The sequence below is a fragment of the Paramormyrops kingsleyae genome, chromosome 7 (genome assembly GCF_048594095.1).
Source record: "Paramormyrops kingsleyae isolate MSU_618 chromosome 7, PKINGS_0.4, whole genome shotgun sequence".
NCBI classification, from domain to species: Eukaryota; Metazoa; Chordata; class Actinopteri; order Osteoglossiformes; family Mormyridae; genus Paramormyrops; species Paramormyrops kingsleyae.
In genome coordinates this window covers 18,036,174-18,054,951 of record NC_132803.1, presented here as the reverse complement: position 1 = coordinate 18,054,951, position 18,778 = coordinate 18,036,174, and the positions used below count along the sequence as shown (strand labels likewise).

The 18,778-nt window shown below is 46.2% G+C and overlaps 1 protein-coding gene across 1 annotated transcript in view; it reads right to left on the bottom strand.

The window, feature by feature from the left end:
- The window catches only part of jmy (junction mediating and regulatory protein, p53 cofactor), a 50,251-nt gene that overhangs the window by 12,837 nt on the left and 18,636 nt on the right, over positions 1 to 18,778 (bottom strand). Inside the window, exons 2-3 of the mRNA XM_023823154.2 lie at positions 14,546 to 14,719; positions 626 to 776 (exon numbers count right to left, since the gene is read on the bottom strand). Coding sequence (XP_023678922.1) covers positions 626 to 776; positions 14,546 to 14,719 — 325 coding nt within the window. The remainder of the gene's footprint in view (positions 1 to 625; positions 777 to 14,545; positions 14,720 to 18,778) is intronic.

The window sequence follows — 18,778 nt, the reverse complement described above, 5'->3', positions numbered from 1 at the left end:
TGGACACAGACATGCGCGCTTTTAACCCTTCCTCTCAAAACCAGTGAATATATGCAAATTTGTGTACCTTTACCAATGTCACAGACTACACATATATGCAAGGGCCCAAAAAGAAGCATATTCCCCTAAATGCAATCACATCGAGCACCAAAGCCGAGTGAGAGAATAACACTTCAGCAGCATGGAGCAAAGGTCCATTCCTAACCAAAACTGCACAGGAGATTACTGGAAATGCTTTATTTGTTTGGGATAACATCCCACCATTAAGGTCCTCATCCTGTTTAAACAAACCGTCTCCAAATCACCAGACTTGACTGGTGAAACATCCGGCTTGACTTTGGATTTTAAATGCATTCTCCTAAAATTAGTGTCTAATATATTATGACTGTTGGAGAAAAAAATGTTTCCATGTAATTAAGTCTTAATGCAACAGTTTCAAGGCATTCATTATACAGTTAAGGACAGTGAGAATAAAGGTACTGTGTTTAAACGGTATAGATACAGTTCTGGTTTGGTACCCTTTATGTTTGATAAAAATGACTGTGATTGCATAAGGCATGATGATGAATGCACTGTGGGTGGGGCTTGCAGTGCGGGGGCTTGCAGTGCGGGGGCTTAGCATTACCTTTCTGTGCTCGTGCAGTGATCTCAAAATACTTGACAGTGAGCTCCTGGATTGACAGCACGGCTGCGTGGGCCTTCTTCTGCCAGTCAGCGTCCTCCTTCTTCAGACCCTCGATCCTGCGGGGGCCAAGGTAGTCGTTCTCCATGGAGATCTGAGGAAAGCAGTGCCTTCGTTAAACCTAAAAGACCAGCTATGTTACTGTGACTTTTCTGATCTAGTGCGTGATTGAAGCTTGTGTGTATAAAGACGTCCATAATAAAAGGCTGATTCTTTAAAGCCCTGTGCTCTACTTTTTCAGATGATTAGTTAGTTGACCATGAAACTCAACCATGTAAATAACAATCAGGTCCAAAATTAGTTGCCCTACATTCTTAATTTTAATTTTATTGATCCACGATGAGTGTACATGGCCGTAAATCCCAGGGGGGACGGAGGGGACATGTCCCCCGCTATTCGAGGGTTGTCCCCCCCAAAATAATTATTTTTTAAAAATCGCACTATTGTGAAAAATATATGTATGTATACCTAAAATAATTGTGTAAGTAGAAAAAAAAAAACAAACGCAAAAAATGCATTTAGAAACAGCTGAGTTCCCCCTCCCCTTCCTCACAGTGGTTTAGCCAACTGCCTGCTTTCCCAGTCCATCTCACCTACTCTACACACACGAGTCAGGTGTGTGGCTGCGGCTCAATTAATGTTGAACTCCAGTAAGTAGGGTATTTTATTCACTTTAAATAAAGCGATTCTCTTTAATGTAGTTGATGCAGACTGATTCATAAATTAATTGCGGCAAAAATGATGATTACCAATGTAATTTTCCATGAATCTGCTATATTAGCAATTAAAATATTACTCATCTAGTTAACGTTAGCTTGTTTACAATAGCTTGTTGCATAGTGCACTGCAACTAACACGCCAAAGCCGTTTCCCATGCATTGTTTTATTTGTGACGACTTGGCATAATGTTAACTTAACATTAATGGCCACAATTAGCATATTGTTTAGCTGTGCATTTACTAAATGAGCACTGTGCTACGTCAGAACTGACCCCACTGTATTTTTTTGTATAATCAATTTCTATTATGCATTTAAAGTCATGTTTAAATTTTATTGTATGTTGATGGCTTGACTGTAAACAACATAACAAACAATGCAATAAATAGTTTTGAAGAAAAATCTGCTTTGTCATTGAACCTGAGAAAACCTTTGAAAATAACCATAATGACGCAGTCTCCATGCTACAATAATAATGATAGAAGCAAAGTTTTTCATTGTGGGGACATATCTTTATAAGTACAATTTGACTGTATTATTTGTGTCCCCTTCAAAAATTGCTCATGAGAAATTTTATATTTATTGTCCCCCCCTACTTTTAAATGAAATTTACGCCCATGAGCACAAACATTTTGGCACTAATTCATCAGTATGAACTAGGACTGCATGATAATGGAAAAATTTCAAATATTGTGACGTGAATTTTTTGCAGTGAATATTGCAATATTTACAAAGCAAAAAAAAAAAAAGAGAGAGATGAAGGCTTGGCTGGTATGTCCATAATTTACTGATTTACAAATCACCTGCTTTTGTTCAATACAGTCTGTATGAAATCCAAAATACTCCCAAACAGCAGAATGGTGACAAATACCCGATTGCTTTTCTCCTCCTCAGTCATTTTTATTAAGTTTCTGACAAACACACCACAAGTTCCATGAGTCAAAAAGCAAGTATGAGAATTAGTACGCATAGCTCAAACAGCACATGCAAAGCTCATGCAAAAGCAGCAGCGGTAAACTTTATGCTAATTCTTTTAACATAGATAATCCTGAAAAAAAAATAATCATTAGAATTACAAAGCTCACTAGGTTTTGTTTCCTATGACACAGGACAGATGTTTTAGAACTCTATTGATTTCTTGAGGGGTATGATGCTATTGAAATCATGTCTGCCAAATTAGGCAGCGATGGTGGGGACATTTATTGCAAAGATTTTAAAATACTGGAAAAGTATTGCCTTTGAAAATACCATCAAAATGCTGTATTATTGCAGTATAATGTCTGGGCAGTATAAGCACATGAAAAATCAAATACCAGCCTAACCGCAACCCAGCTGTCTATCACAGTCTTTGCGAAGTGATTGCAGCATGTCCATAACATGTGACGTCGATATAATTATCACACATCATGCAGCTCTAGGGGCTGTTCCACAAAGCAGGATTTCTCAGTTAGTTGGGTTAACTTAAGCTAGAAAATTGTCTAATAGGAATGTTCATCAGCTGAACTCGTATTGGACAATCATGACTTCCATCTTAAGTTAACCCAGCAAACTAAGAAGTCCTGCTTTCTGGAGCACTCCCTAAAATGGCAAAGAGCTGTCATGTGATTCATTGTACAAATAGATTTAACATGAATTATGGATTGGTGAAAACTACATAAGTAAATATCGGACATGGATCGGTCACGTACGGCCAATACATGATCCGTCAAATACGTCTGGATCAATGCCGATTCGGATCGGGGCATCTATGATAAAAAATATACATCAGAGAGTCATTTAGTTGAAATACTGTATCAATGAACATAAATCTGTGGTTAGACGTCATGACAAAACCATACCAGTTGAGACATTTTGGTGAAATTGGTCAATGAATCTGGTCACATTACATTCTTGGATAAACAGAAACTCAAATCTGACATACAGGCTTTTGTCTTTCATGATGATTTGATTCAGTACAGTTAAGGCCGTGGTTTACGTCAGAGTATATAGCAGCCATCATCGAGCATTTCATAGCTGGCTGAAATCAACATTGTTCTGCTGGGTGGGGGATGTTTTGTGGTTTATGTCAGAAAGAGTTTTCATCTTAATGTAAAGATCCGCTACAGTACCTCAATCTATGCTTATTTTCCAGCAGTTTGCTGGAACCTTCAGCCAAGGAGAGCAGGGTGGACTCCCCATCCTGATCAAAGAAGGTCAGGCGTGCCCAAGAGAGAAGGTCCTTCCTTTAACAATCACCAGCATTATTAAACACCAGACATGATCTCACTGGTGAGCTATCTGTTTAGGCTCGAAGGCTATGAAAACCCAGAAACACCCACAGAACAAGACGTACGTGGGCTCATGTTTCCACCATTGGATGTTAGCCCACATTACTAAAATTAATACCAGCACAACAAACCAAATCATTAATTTATCATCCAAAATGCCTAATTCATGGCAATGCGTGATCTCTCTGTGCAACAAACTTCAAAGGCTTCTATCTTTTCCTACATACATCTGATAATTAAGTGGCTTCAAGCTGCTTAATCTCAACTCTCCTCTCACTGCAGGCCACCACCTGAGCCACCAGCCCTTTTGAGCCCATAAAAATAACCCGGGGAATCCAGATGTGAACACAGTGAACCGCAAACATTTCAAAGGTCAATTAGGAATTTTATGACATTACACGGAACATCTAAATACAGATGGATGACTTCCATGATGAATTCCACTGGGTTACTGGTGCTTTCCCTGAGTAAGATAACGACTCTCCCTATGCCTCCTCCTGCTCCCATCCAAAGTGTCACATCACTCTCCCTAGACACTGCTGCTGCTGCGTTAGCGCACCGAGCAGCCACCTGTCTGCAGCACACAATGGCTACACCGACAAAAAGCTTCATTCCACACCCCCCCCCCTTTCCTCTCAACATGATCAGCAATACACCTGGCGATGTGGGTCAGTGAAACAGCAGCACAAAGCAGATAACATTCCAATGGAATAATGATGCTAAAAAGAAACCCATCAAGAGCCCAACATCAAAAGCACAAAACATCAGTGAGCTCATTCCGATGTCGGACTGCACCAAAAGCGAGGCACGGGGGTGCACTGGTTAGTACTGTTGCCTCACACCTCTGGGAGCTGGCTTCAGGTATCCGCCAGTTTGCATGTTGTTGTGGGGTTTCTTTTGGCTACTTGAGGTTCCCCCCACCTGCACTATCCTAAAGCATGCTGAGGTCAATTGGAGTTAATTGCCCATAGAGGCGTGTGTGTGTGTGTGTCTCTCTCTCCCTGCAATGGGTTGGTTCCCCATCCTTGGTTGTTCCTGACTTTCAGCTAATCATGCAGGCTGGACCCCCAAGTACTGTAGACATAGTATTACCCACCAACAAAGACCCTCGTGTGCGTCTGAGCACATGTGTCAGAAAGCAGCTGAAGGGCCTGTTTCTACATTTAGAAAAGTAATCCACAAGGGCTTAAGAAGCCTCAGACAGACAGTTTGTTTTTCAAACTGTGACAATTCCACTGCCTCTGTGCATGAGCGTGGCTGGAGGGACCACAACAGCAATCTCTAAATTCACACTCAGCATACAATTACTGCATTTTCATTGGACAGTGAGTCAGGATAATAGATATCACAGCCATAAAGGCAGGACTGAGAGGCTGAGGAGAAGTTTTATCCCCTCAGGTCATACAAACTTTAAACTCTGTTTAATCATTATCATCTGTCATCACTGTCAGTTTCTGTGTTTGCTTTACCCAGGATACATGGTCTTAAATTCTGATAATAATGCCACTTATACTGCATTTGCACTTCAATACTGTGGAAAGATTTTGCATCTAACTTTGAACACTTCATATTATACTCATACATAATCGTTCTTTAATGTTCTCTATTTGAATATTTATCTTAACTTACAGCATAATTGTTACTTTCCTTATAGCATATATGTTTATGCATAATGACAGAGCTGTCTTGCCACAATAACATTTCACTGCCATTGTACTGTACAATTGTGAATCAGTTAAATCAATAACAATGGCTATATTCCACTGCAAGGACTCTAAAATAAATGACACAATAATGCCAAATGTGTTTACGGCAGCCTCTCATGAGATATCTCTCATTTCTAGTATCTTTTTGTGCCACTCGTGAAGACGACCAAAAAAATTTTACAAGGTTTTTCCAGATGGCAAGAGGCCTGTGCCCCTAACCCCTGCGACTTGGAAGAGCGAGGTTCAGAGAAACTCTGGTATAATTGGATACTTCCACCACTGTCTGAGCCCCTGACCAGGTCATAAATCTTTGACTTGTTCAACTGTGCCATAGAGTATTAGCTATTAACCTGTGCAACGTCCAAGGAAAAATGCTGAGTGAAGAGCAGTTAGTACAGGACTGTTTATGTTTGTTTCTAATGCACGATAAGAGGAAGCACCTCAACTAAAAAGACAAAGGGGGTCTACAATAAGAGACAGCAGGGGGCACTGTAAGCTCATCACTGAGCTTCTCTCTGGCATTTTATAGTCTAGATTTAGCATCCAGTGTTTCTCAAAAGGTTTTCCCCTCATACTAGGTTGAAGTAAGTTTTCCGTCTTGAATTATGCTATGAGGTCACATCAGTGACATGAATTGTACCCCACACACCAACATACAGATGGTCCCTGTCATTTAGTTTGATAGGAAGGCACATTACATAAATTATTTGTATTTTATTAAACTATTAATCGAGATCTGTTTTGGCTGTTGCATCATATAAATTATGTGTTCTATTGTACAAAGACAAAACTGATTAAATTAACATCTGACCGAAAAATTGCCTCCTGAATCATCCTAGTGCTACTGTTTGCAGTGTCTGTTAGTACAAATACTGGATGTTGTTTCCAACAGGGAAGGACAAGGAAGTCATTTTCAGAAGCGCAGTGAGTGAGTCATTAGTCAGTTACCAGTAGAACCTCTGTTGTGAAGGCAGATCTACTGCATTTCCAACAGGTTAGACCCTGACGACATAAGACCCAGGAAAGGTTAAGTCCTACAGCAAAACAAGACAACTCCCTCCTCAAAAACACCCAAACCCAAACCAGCAGAAAATATAATGGTTGTATTTCCTCAAAACCACACAGTGGTAAGATTAGCACTTAGGCTATCAGTTAGGCTATCAGTTAAAGATAAAATGTTACCAAAAGAGGATAATTATCTGAGCTTGCCCAAATTTATCCAAAAGTTCTCATATTTTCCAAAGAATACTTGCATATTTTTTTCTGAGTTTCCAGTAAGCTTTTTTTCTTCACTAAGATTTTATTCAGTGTTGTGGTAGCTTTAGGCTTTAGTATTATAGACCCATAAAGACCCTAGACAAATTTACTAAATACAGGCCCAAATACATTGCATAATATATATTAATTTAATACAGCATATTACACTTAACCATGATTAAAAAATCCTGATATTAAATCTTTAAAAAGTGATAAAACAAAGCTCATGACTACATCAGAAATATGGTCCTCATCTTGTTTTCACCATCCGAATTAGGGCTCATTCATCTTAACCCAAACAAGATAATAATTTGGAGGAAATTAATAATTTAATTTGATGTAATTAAATACGCAAGTTTGTAATGTGATCAACGTCCCTAAGGAGCGGTTCCATCCATTATTTCTATCTTGCATACCATGCATTCATAAAAGCGGAGAACTTCATCCCGTCCCTTCAGAAATGCCCAACTTTTGACTGAGAGCTTCCAATCTGAGGGGAGAGTTATAACAGGGCGCCTGCCGGCGGACCCGGGCCGCAGACCACGGGCTGCAGCGTGTGCGTGGCCCTGCGGACATGCCGAGGCCCATGAGTTATTCATGCTGCTCTCAAACTGCTGGTAACAGGACACCCTACGCTGAGCAGCAGCGCTGCACAACGGGAGATCCCACAATGGTCCATTCATGCTGCACAGAGCCTGGCATTGGGGCGTTCCTCCGTGCCCGGCGCTCTGAACTCTCCATTCAGAAGGAATTAATGCTTGGGCGCCACCATCTCCCCTCAGTTACTCTACTACTGATCCCACTTAAATCTAATAAAGCTGCTTATGGAAGCATTAACAGTGGCTTTTGTTCAGGCTTTGGAACTCCAGAGCCCCCCCCCCTTCCCTCACCCCACCCCCATAATTATGATCTGGCTCATTCCTTTCGGTGTTGACTTCAAAAACTGTGAAACAATTTCCAAGGTGGGATGCTGGTCCAAGGGTCTACATACGTTTTCTTCCCGTTTTCAATTCCTTGCATTTTGATAGTCATTTTATGTTGGTTAACTTTATATTATTAAATGGACTTTTTCCATTAAATATTAAAAACACACACCCAAAATATTCAAGCACAGGCATGGAATTTATCAGCTCCAGAAAAAAAAAAAAAAAAAAAAAGACAGAGGTGTGGTTATTTGGGTCAGGAGTTGCTCTAATCATGAGCCAAAGATGGAATCAGAACTTGCCGGAAAGAGTGAGCGAAAAAGACAAAAAGAGAAAAAAAGACCACCCCAGCACCATCAGAGATGTGTGTATATCCACACACACGGCGTGCTTTACAGCTTAAAGCTGACAGTTCTGCACAGTGCCAGCTGCTTTGCACACAGACCCTGAAAGGTGAAGACTGTCATCCTGTCAGTGAGCACGCTGCCCTTCTGCCTCATCTCCCACATCCGAGGCACTCAGAGCCTCCCATTTGCCTCCTACACACCACAGATTATCTATATCCTGATCCTGAACACTGAGGACAGGTCCAGTCGGCATCACAAACCTGATGCGGATCTCTATCCTCGTTGAATTTTTATTATATACATTATATTCGATTATCAACGGCAAAATAAAATCTCATTTCATTTTACAACATTCACAATGGATGTATTTATTCCACAATGAGTGTCATTTTAAAATATCTAAATAAATATCTTAAATTCCAACAGAATTGCTCTGACCTGGATTAAAAGACTTATTTCCTCTGGTGTTCTGCCAATCAAAAGCATCCCTTCTAAATATAAAATTACCCAAGCATGTCCTCATCATATTCTCTTGTGAAGAGTAAATGCCATCTACCTTGCCAGTAACAAATACTGATCCAACCTGATTCACCATGACTCTGGCACCTGCCAGTTCATACCCACAGAGAATCATCATCATCGCCGTGATTCATTCGGTAGCTCTGTCACCTCACACCGCCAGAGTTGTTGCATGTTATCCCCATATTGCATGGCTTTTCACCCAGAGACTCAGTAGAAAACATACAGTTTCATGCACTGGTCTCCCTAAAATGTGCCCATATTGTGTGTCCCCTGCCATGGGCTGGCACCTGCTCCAAAGTGTTCTGCTGTCTCATGCCCTGTGTTTCCTGGGAGGGGTTCCAGGCTCTCCATGACACTGCACTGTGGACGTGGTATGGAAGGCTTATGGGTAATAATTTCATTTGTAGCTGCTTGCACCTACAAATGACATGCATCACATGACCTAACGGTTGCATAGCCAGGGATACACAAAACTGCACAGGAAGCTGCTAATTACTGCCGTTCTCAGAGCAGTCACCAGAAAGCTCCTCCCAAATGATGTACGGGCCTTCTTTCCTCTCGCCTGCCAGCTGTCAGCCGCTGCTTCCCCAACCGCCCCCTCTTGGCTTCACACTTGATAAGGTCACGATCACAGGGTCCCCCCATGGTCTTTCCTTTTCTCCCTGCCCTTCTGTGACAAGAAAGGAACTGGAGTCTGCTATCCAGCCACAAGAGATTCCTCAGAAGGGCCAAACCCGAACAGCCGAAATGCTATCTGGCTTCCAAAAATTCCACTCCCATCACAGTCCCCTCCTCCCCCCAACCCAACTCCAATCTGTTCCTCTTCTCTCTCCTTTGCATACTGATCTGTTTTGATTGGAGTACACCGGCAAAGAACATATGTTTTACATTGCATTTTTCTACAACAACTATGTCCCAGTAATGAAAGTTCAATTATCATTATTTGTTTATTTTGCACAGTTTTACCAGCGTAAAATGATGCAGACTGCTAGAATTCTTAAAACGGTTTAAAATGTACTGCAATTATCTTATTTGAATGCGCTTTGATTTGTACATGTGTCTCAGTGCTTTGCAAGTCGATTAGGCTATTTCCTAAATGAGTGCATAAATTAAAACAAATTTTCAGTTGTAATTAATGAATAGAGACATATGTAGGCTTAACATTTATCGGTTTGCCCACACATGGAATCTAGAGTCTATGGAAGTAGAGACAGATTTACTGCCAGCAACAGCCATAGCTCATTGCTGGAAATTACTGCAGAAAACCAGTAGCTATTCTAGTCTAAATACAGACGGGAATGAATGGGTGGCAGAAAATGTACTTTCCTCTGTTCAATTTCTAACACTTGCTTGGTTCTCAAATTAAATCCTTAAATTCTCAAAAATATATTTTTTATTCCTTTGTCATACAACAGACAAACCCCTTTAGGTATTGATAATGGGTTCAATTCAGCAGACCCCACAAAATTCACCCATAAAAGAAAATCCCAGAATTGTGAAGAAGTGAAAAATGAAAGAGTTGCAATCTACTTTAGCTCAAGTAAATTACAACTAGGTAGCATAGAATAAGAAACCAAAGAATAACTTAATTACTATTGTGCTACTGTGGATTATAAGGCAGAATTAGTTTTTTGTTGTTTACTGCAAAGAATAAAAAAAATTATCTAATACATATAATACATACATACACACATACATATACTGTGCAAAGACTTAAGCATCCTAAGAAAATGATGTTTGAATGACCTTCATGTTGGTGCAAAAGCAATGCTATTATGCCTGTCAAAGTGTGTTAGCTTAGCCGTTTCATGATTTCTGCTAAAATCACCGCAGTATTTGCAGCAACCCTCCAGTGCACCCATGTATTTTATGACCACTAGAACACGGTGTCCATCTTGTGCTGTTTGCACTTACTACACAGTTTAATAGCTTAAACATTTCCTTTGACTGCCTAAGACTTTTGCACAGTACTGTATGTATGTGTGTGTGTGTATTCTTCCCGGATAAATTCTGCACTGGTTATCTTCAGGGTAATTTCTTGTCAGATCCTGTCACTGTCTTGTGTGTCTGGAGATAGCCCTTTGTCTCTTATTTTACTGTCCTGTCCCCCCCCCCCCAAACTACTACTTAACAGAGTCCAGCTGTAGTGCAGTACTTAGATAATTTGGGTCATGTCACTGGCATTTGTATCTGCTTTCTGATTTATCTGGCCAGGTGCCAATTACAATTACCTTTTGAAGTCTCTATGCTATTTTAAGCACATTCGGAATAGTTTGTGAGAGCTCTCTGGTCTAGAACTTATTATTTAACATGCAAACCCCTTCATGTTATGTCAAAACTGAAGGTGGCTCTTCAATGGAAGATAACTTCTCGCTGTCCCTTAATGATCTTGACAGCTACACACGAAAAGCAGAATCAATCACATGTAAACCCAAAGTTCAAGGTGACACCCACAAGCAATAAGAACCTTGAGAGGTGACCTAGAGCTCCTACTGAACATCTCATATTCCTTTTTCCCCCATTGTGGGTTACCAGTTTACCTGCAGGGCGAATAAAAACAAAATGCAAATCAGATTCAAATTTCCAACCCTTCCTTTCATGGAAGCCTATCCAGAAGCACAACTCTAATGCCTCAAATCGTCAGTGCTGCATCCAAGTCGGGGTATTAAGCCATTCAAATGAAAAATCCTGGCAGCGATTAGTCATTTGCATAACGTTTGGAATGTTGCCGTCTGCAGGTATAAGGGGGACGGTTTCACTAAACATTCTGCACATGTCATCACTGGTAAAATCAGTTGAAGTGAGGAAGGTCCCATTTTATTTTCCATTAACAGTATGATTACATTTTAGTCAAACACCTCCAAGCACTCTCTGAAACATCAGCAAGATAAATTTTTACTAATGAAACCAGCCACAAAAAATGAGAAACCGCAAAACGCTGCTTTGTCTATTAAAAATGTTTTGAGGAATTACAGGATCCTGCTGCTCCTCTTCCATCACACCCAACTCATCGTTTTGAAGTCTATAAATGTCCCAGAGGCCAGACATTTTCTTCCCACGTGATTCCAGATTAGCAGTCGTGAACCACAGAAGGCCACTTAGCTCTTCCTAACTTAGCATTTCTCAACAGAACTGTGGGGAGCTACAGAGTAAAAACATGTTAGTAGAGTAGACTCTTCAAAGACTTGGCCCACATTCTATGTATTTAACCACACTATTTGTGTGGCTTTGGTCTGTACCCTGATGTTTAGATTATTATTTAGCCCCTGTGTGATTTTTGCAGCTTTTCATTGTCCCATGTGGTGGTAGAAGGAGGCGTATCAGGGAGACCAGCAGACCTCTACCAATCATGCTTTCTCTCGCATTGTCTTGGTTGAACTGTTCTTTAAGGCCCACCGTCTTTCACTTCGGTGTGCATGACATTCTCAGGTTCCTTGATATCACTGATGGCACAACCTAGGAGAGCATGTGCCCTTCTCACATGTAGGGTGCTGGCTGACAGTTTAGCCTCTTTGTTGTGCAAATAAACCCTGCAGAGTTGTTACTTGAAAGACTGTAGACTGCTGTGTGGCAAGGTGTAAAATACAAATTTAACTTTGGTATATCCGGCTGCGAGTGGCTGATGCAATACGACGCTGTACTATCATGCAGAAAGATGATGTGAGCTTTATCCTTTATGATGTCATTTCTCCTTGGAGAAAAAAAAAAACACAAACTGTAGTCAGTTTAGGTATGCTGGTACCACGAAAATGGAAACCCAACCCTCTGGAGTCAAAAATCAAGGCCAGGTTTATGGGCTAAATTTGCAAGGACTGCAAATCTTTACCACTAACAGTGTTACCAAGTAGATTTATAGCATTCGGCCCTCTTCATTGGTACTGAATTGGGGGGAAAATAATAGCAATAATAACCAGGGCACAATGTCATGTTTTAGAACCTTTTTCACACTGAAATGCTGCAGATACACTGCAACGCTACGCCATCGTCAAGGCAGATAAATAGTTCACAGCATTCATGGGGCAGAATCTGCTTTCAAGGCATCACTGCTCTTATTGTGCTGAGAGGCTGACGGCAGTGTGGTCTGTGCCTAAAATGGTCTGTGTTAAACATAAATATCACCGCTCGGGCCACTATGTCAGAGGCAGAAAAATAACCAAGACGGGCTCTAAACAGGGAAATCGAAAGAACAGGGAGTCAAAATGTTACCAAAAGGAGATGAATACAAGTCACTCTCATTGAGATCCCATAACAACAACTTTTTTAATGACAATACTCTTATACAGCACAACTGAAGGTGCTGCAGTACGTGAATAATGCTAATGTATATAAGCAAATCTGGCTCGAGCAAATCCGGTCAGACTGATCAGACTAAGAAGGGTCTTTCAAGCCATGCTCAGCAACAATGGCTCATGGGAGTTTAGTTGGCATGTTAATTTCATTCTTGGCTACAAAAATTGAGACAGCTGAGCGGAGCCATACATACAGATCAGAAGCTCCTTCGGAACTGAATGGCCTGGGTTCGCCAAAGGGTTCAAGCACACGATCGATGATAACCAAGTGAGGCAGTGTTGATATGAAGTCATTCATCACTGGTGACAGGAAACCCGAAGGGACAGCGGCACACTGAAGTTCAGGTTTGTTAACCCAGCTTTAAAGACAGACGGTCAGCAAAAACAGGCGTAACAAGAATGAGATGTAAGTAGGGCTGGGTACCGAACTTTGGTACTTTTGTGGTACCGACCGAAATGTTCCGATCCTACCGAGGAACCAAAATTGATTATCTTTTGTGCCAAATTCTTATACCCAAACAGTAAATCTCAGCGTCTGTAAGCTAGTAGGCATGCAGCAGGCTTGTGTAAAGAACTATAGTCGCTGATGATTGGCTGAATAAAGTAACATTACACATTAGAACTTGGTCCAATTGCAGGTCCTCGGAGGCGCTATTGGGAAGGTGCTTACAGTGATAATCTTGCCGGTTGCTTGACCACAAGCACCAGCATTAACATGGATGTTATGAGGAAGTGCAGAAATAGAGACAGTAGATGGAATTATCTTTGTACCTCAATTATAAGATTGAATACCTTTTGTCTGCATCTCCAACCAGCATCAGCGGAGAAAAATGCCAGCGCTTATTAGCAGGATAACGTTGCATTGCTTTTTTATTGGCGAAAAATGAAAGAACAATCTGCTTGCCAGATTCATTCATTAATTATAATCATGTCGCAATTCATATGAGTAAAATATAAATAAAAAGCCGTGTCCCATTACGATCGCGATCGATCCCTCCAGTAACTAACTAATAACTAACAAAATGACTTATTCAAATAGAAAAATGTATGCTGTAATGTTTACTGAATTTCTGTTGACGGTGAAAATGATGTAAAAACATACTGGTATCGAAAAAAGTATTGTTTAGGAATCGGTACTGAAATCAAAGTATCGTTCCGGTACTAGTATTGAAAAATTTTGAACGATGCCCAGCCCTAGATACAAGGGGAGCTCAAGAATTTAAATATGAATATCTGGCTGTGTTATCCTTCAGACTCTGGGGGAGAGGAATAACCTTATCGGCTTACACCAGCCACATATAAGCAAAGGGGATTTCTCCGTCTAGAGTTCACCTCACAGGACACAGCTACAAACCAGCTAGTATTCAGATGCTTATTGGTTTATCAGGCCAGCAGTATAAATCTTATGTGTAAAAAAAAACAAATTAGCAAGCTGCCAGCCAATTAGCAGACATGCGACAATATTTCCTGTCTTCCAAGATAATCTGACAAAATGGTCACAAAGTTCAGTTCCAACGTTGTCCAGATTTATCTTGTAAGCTGTCACCCCAACTGAGAAAACTAGCACAGATCTTTAATTTCACAGACAAGAGTAGCTCAAAACAAAATAATCCATAAATAAAACATTCTAATTAAACCCTTCAAAATTTCTTCCACTGCTTTCCCACAGCATCAGAGGATAATTTAAGTTAATTTCCTAGTTCCAACAAAAACGCCTTAAAAACTCAATAACCTGACTACACACAAGCATAGAGCTGCTACACACAAGCACAGCAATGCACCCAAGCTGACCCCACGTCAGCTGGATTTCTCTGCACAGGTTGCCTCGCGCTCACCTTGATCTGCTGTCTGCGTAGCATGGCCAGCTCACGCATGTCCCTGAAGGGCTGCAGCAGGTACTGGTACAGCTCAGTGGTGGCCTCCACCAGGCAGCCGTAGGCCTCGTCCTCCTCCTGGTAGATCTTCAGCAGCTCAACCATGCTCTCCATCACCTTGTGCTTGTCCAGGAGCTGATGGACACAAAATATCATGGTGAGGATTGCTAGTAAAAATGCCTGTATCCATCCATCCATCCATCCATCCATTCATCCTCCAATCACTTATCCAGTAAAAGGACTATGAGAGGTGGATCCTGATGCCTGCAGTCTATCCCAGACAGTACGGGTCATAAGGCAGGGAATACCCTGGAACACATCCTAACACCTCACAGGGCAGACACTGATACATTCATCCACACAATACAGGCAATCCTGAGATGGCAGTATAACTGCATTGCAGGTGGAGACAAGAAAACCAGTGGGGGAAGAAAGCCCTGAAACATCGATGTCAATCCTCCAGACTTCCAAGTTAGTGCCAATGCTTGCAGCCGACCAATCAGCAAAATCTACTGGTATACACTTCACCCCAGTAGTTCTTAGTCGAGCCAAGTAGGGACTGGAGTAGGGACTAAAAAATGGTTCAGGATCTACATCCGAGGAACTACAATCAGGCCTTGAGTTCCTGCAGCGGGAACGCAACTGAAGTTCCTAGTTCCTTAAAAAAAAATGGTTCTGGTTCCTGAAAAAAATTCATGTAGTGGGAAAGTGCCTCATGTGAAATCCACACATAGAGAGCAGGGGAGAGAGTCCATCCCTCAAACAGGCGAGAGTCAACAGTGCTGTTCACTGAGCCACATGCCACCCTTGTAGCTTAAAACACATGGATGATATACTACCGCTTTACAAAAATATTATCAGAGCAAGTTACAATAACTATTTGAATAGTGTCAGCTTCGGAGGTGAACGCGAGCACGGAAGCAGGCGAATGAAGCCAAAAGGTCCGGTGAAGGGTTTATTAAAGGCAAAAGGACAGGTGCAGACAACGACGGACCATACAACGATGACAGATCTGGGGAAACAGACTGAGACTCGGACTAAATACACAGGACTAGGCAACAGATAACGAGCTACAGGTGGGAACAATTAGGGCGAAACAGGAGGTAATGAGGTGGGCGTGGCACACATCGGGAGCGGACGGAGCGGGGCGTGACATAACCCCCCCCCAAAGGCGCGCACACCGGGCGCGCCAGGGAGGAGGCGACGGACGGGACGAGGGAACAGGACCTGAAAGACAAAACAGAACGTCAACCAAACCCAGGGAACAGGACGGAGACGCAAAACACGAACAGGGACGAAAAGAAGGACAGGACCTGACAGAGAACAGGGAAGGCGGAGAGACAGACCCAGAAGGGAGACACAGGGGGAACACCCACAGGCGACACGAAAGGGCCAGGAGTGCCAAAAGGAGGGACAAAGGGACCAGAAGGAGAGACAGGCGGGACGAACGAAAAGGGAGGAGGAGCAAGGGGAGCACGAAAAGGCCCAGGCGGGCGACGGGCAGCGGCCGGAGGGGCCGCAGGGGAGAGGGAGAAGGGAGCAGGAGGGGACCACCCAGGGACCAAAGGGACGGGACGAGGGAGTGACGGAGGGGACCAGGAGGGAGCAGGAGGGAACACCAGGGAAGGCAGGCAGGCGGAGGCGCAGCCGAAGCCGGCGAAGGCGCCGTCCGACGCCAAGCCGGAGCAGGGGGGCCCGGAGGCGGCCGACCGGGAGCCGGAGGCGGGACCGAGGACCGGCACCCAGGGACCAGGGGGGGACCCGGCGGCGACCGCCGACCCCGAGGCGCAGGACCCGCAGGCAGCCACCGAGCCACAGCTAGGGGCCGAACGGGCGAGCCAGGGGGCATGGCGGGCGGGACCCAGGCCCGACGCCTGTGTCCCCGTCCCTTACGGGACACCGACAGGCGGGGTCCTGGGCGGTGTCGGTCTGGCCGGGGTAAGGGAGAAGGAGTCAGGAGGGAGGTCGAGTCTGGGCAGACAAGTGTCTTGGCCTCCAAAGAGGCAACAGGCGGGGCAGCCGGAGCCTCGGGTGTGGCCGCAGGCAGAGCGGCGGCCTCAGGCGGGGCCGCAGGCAGAGCGGCGGCCTCAGGCGGGGCCACGGGCAGGACTGGAACGGCGGCCTCAGGCGGGGCCGCGGGCAGGACTGGAACGGTGGCCGGCTGGACAGGTGAGCAGGGCTGGGCCGGCTGGACAGGCGAGACGGGCCGGTCAGGTGAGACGGGCTCGGGCGTGCGGCCCGCAGGGGGCGCCTCATTGAGCGCCACCAGCACGCGGGCAGCAGGGGGCGTAACCATGGCAACCTTAGGCAGTTCAGGTGCCGGTAGGACAGACAGTTCAGGTGCCGGCAGGACAGGCAGTTCAGGTGCCGGCAGGGCAGGCAGTTCAGGTGCCGGCAGGGCAGGCAGTTCAGGTGCCGGCAGGGCAGGCAGTTCCGGTGCCGGCAGGGCAGGCAGTTCCGGTGCCGGCAGAACAGGCAGTTCAGGTGCCGGCAGAACAGGCAGTTCAGGTGCCGGCAGGATGGGCGCTGCCCTCCCGCGGCCAGCAGGGGGCGCCGTCGCGGGGCAGAACCCCCCCCCAAAGGCGCGCACTCCGGGCGCGCCAGAGAGGGACACCCCGGCGGGCGCCGTCTCCACGCGGCCAACAGGGGGCGCCTCGGCGGGCGCAGCCTCCACGCGGCCAGCAGGGGGCGCCTCGGCGGGCGCCACCAGCACGCGGCCAGCAGGGGGCGCCTCGGCGGGCGCAGCCTCCATGCGGCCAGCCACCGGGACTGCAGGCAAGCCAGGCAGGACAGGCAAGACAGGAGGTGCCGCTGACAAGGCGGCGGAAGCTGCAGCAGGCGGTGCCGCAGGCAGAGCGGCGGCAGCTGCAGCAGGGTAGACAGGCAGGACGGGCGGTGCCGCTGACGAAGCGGCGGAAGCTGCAGCAGGCGGTGCCGCAGGCAGAGCGGCGGCAGCTGCAGCAGGGAAGACAGGCAGGACCGGCAGGTCGAGCGGTGCTGCGGGCATCGCGGCGGCTGCAGCAGGCGGGGCTGCAGGCAGCACAGCCGCGGGCAGATCGGCGGCGGCAGCAGGCAGCGCAGCCGCGGGCAGATCCGGAGCGGCGGCAGGCAGCGCAGCCGCGGGCAGATCCGGAGCGGCGGCAGGCAGCGCAGCCGCGGGCAGATCCGGAGCGGCGGCAGCAGGCAGCGCAGCCGCGGGCAGATCCGAAGCGGCGGCAGCAGGCAGCGCAGCCACAGGCAGATCGGCGGCGGCAGCAGGCAGCGCAGCCGCAGGCAGATCGGCGGCGGCAGCCGGCAGAGCAGCAGCAGCAGGCAGGAGAGGCAATGCCGCTGGCAGATCAGCGGCGGCGTCAGCAGGCGGTGCCGCAGGCAGTGCGGCGGCATCAGCAGCCGGCGGTGCCGCGGGCAGTGCGGCGGCATCAGCAGCCGGCGGTGCCGCGGGCAGTGCGGCGGCATCAGCAGCCGGCGGTGCCGCGGGCAGTGCGGCGGCATCAGCAGCCGGCGGTGCCGCGGGCAGTGCGGCGGCATCAGCAGCCGGCGGTGCCGCGGGCAGTGCGGCGGCATCAGCAGCCGGCGGTGCCGTCCAACGCACAGCCGGAACACGCAGGTCCGGAGCCGGCAGGAAGGGTGCTGAGCGCGTGGGCGCCCTCCCTTTCAGGGCTTTGGGAACCCGGGGAATGCCGTCTCTCGCGGCGCGAATTCCTCCCTGCCCCAGACGCTCCGGCCGATAGTCATAAGCCTCCATCGGAGGGGGCTGCTCCGGAAGCGAGCTGGCCAGGCTCGTAGCGCTGGTGTCTTCAAAGGCGGGGAGGAGATAGCAAGCTCCTAAGAAGAGCGACGGAGTCTCCTCCTGTTGCTTCTCCCCACGCTCGGCGAGCCGGCGTTGCAGCCGACGGAGGCATTTCCGGGCTTTACCTAGAGGGTACTCCTGCCCCGGCGGGCGCTCCTTCCGGAGCAGGTCCCGGCCCCGGCTAGCCAGCTCCAGGGCTAGCGGGTCCTCCTGTACCTCGGGCTGGGCATGCCAGTACATGAAGTCCTGCAGCAGTCCGAGCCGGTGGTGCTCGGACTGCTGCTTCATGCTTTCCGGGAGATCTGTCATTCTGTCAGCTTCGGAGGTGAACGCGAGCACGGAAGCAGGCGAATGAAGCCAAAAGGTCCGGTGAAGGGTTTATTAAAGGCAAAAGGACAGGTGCA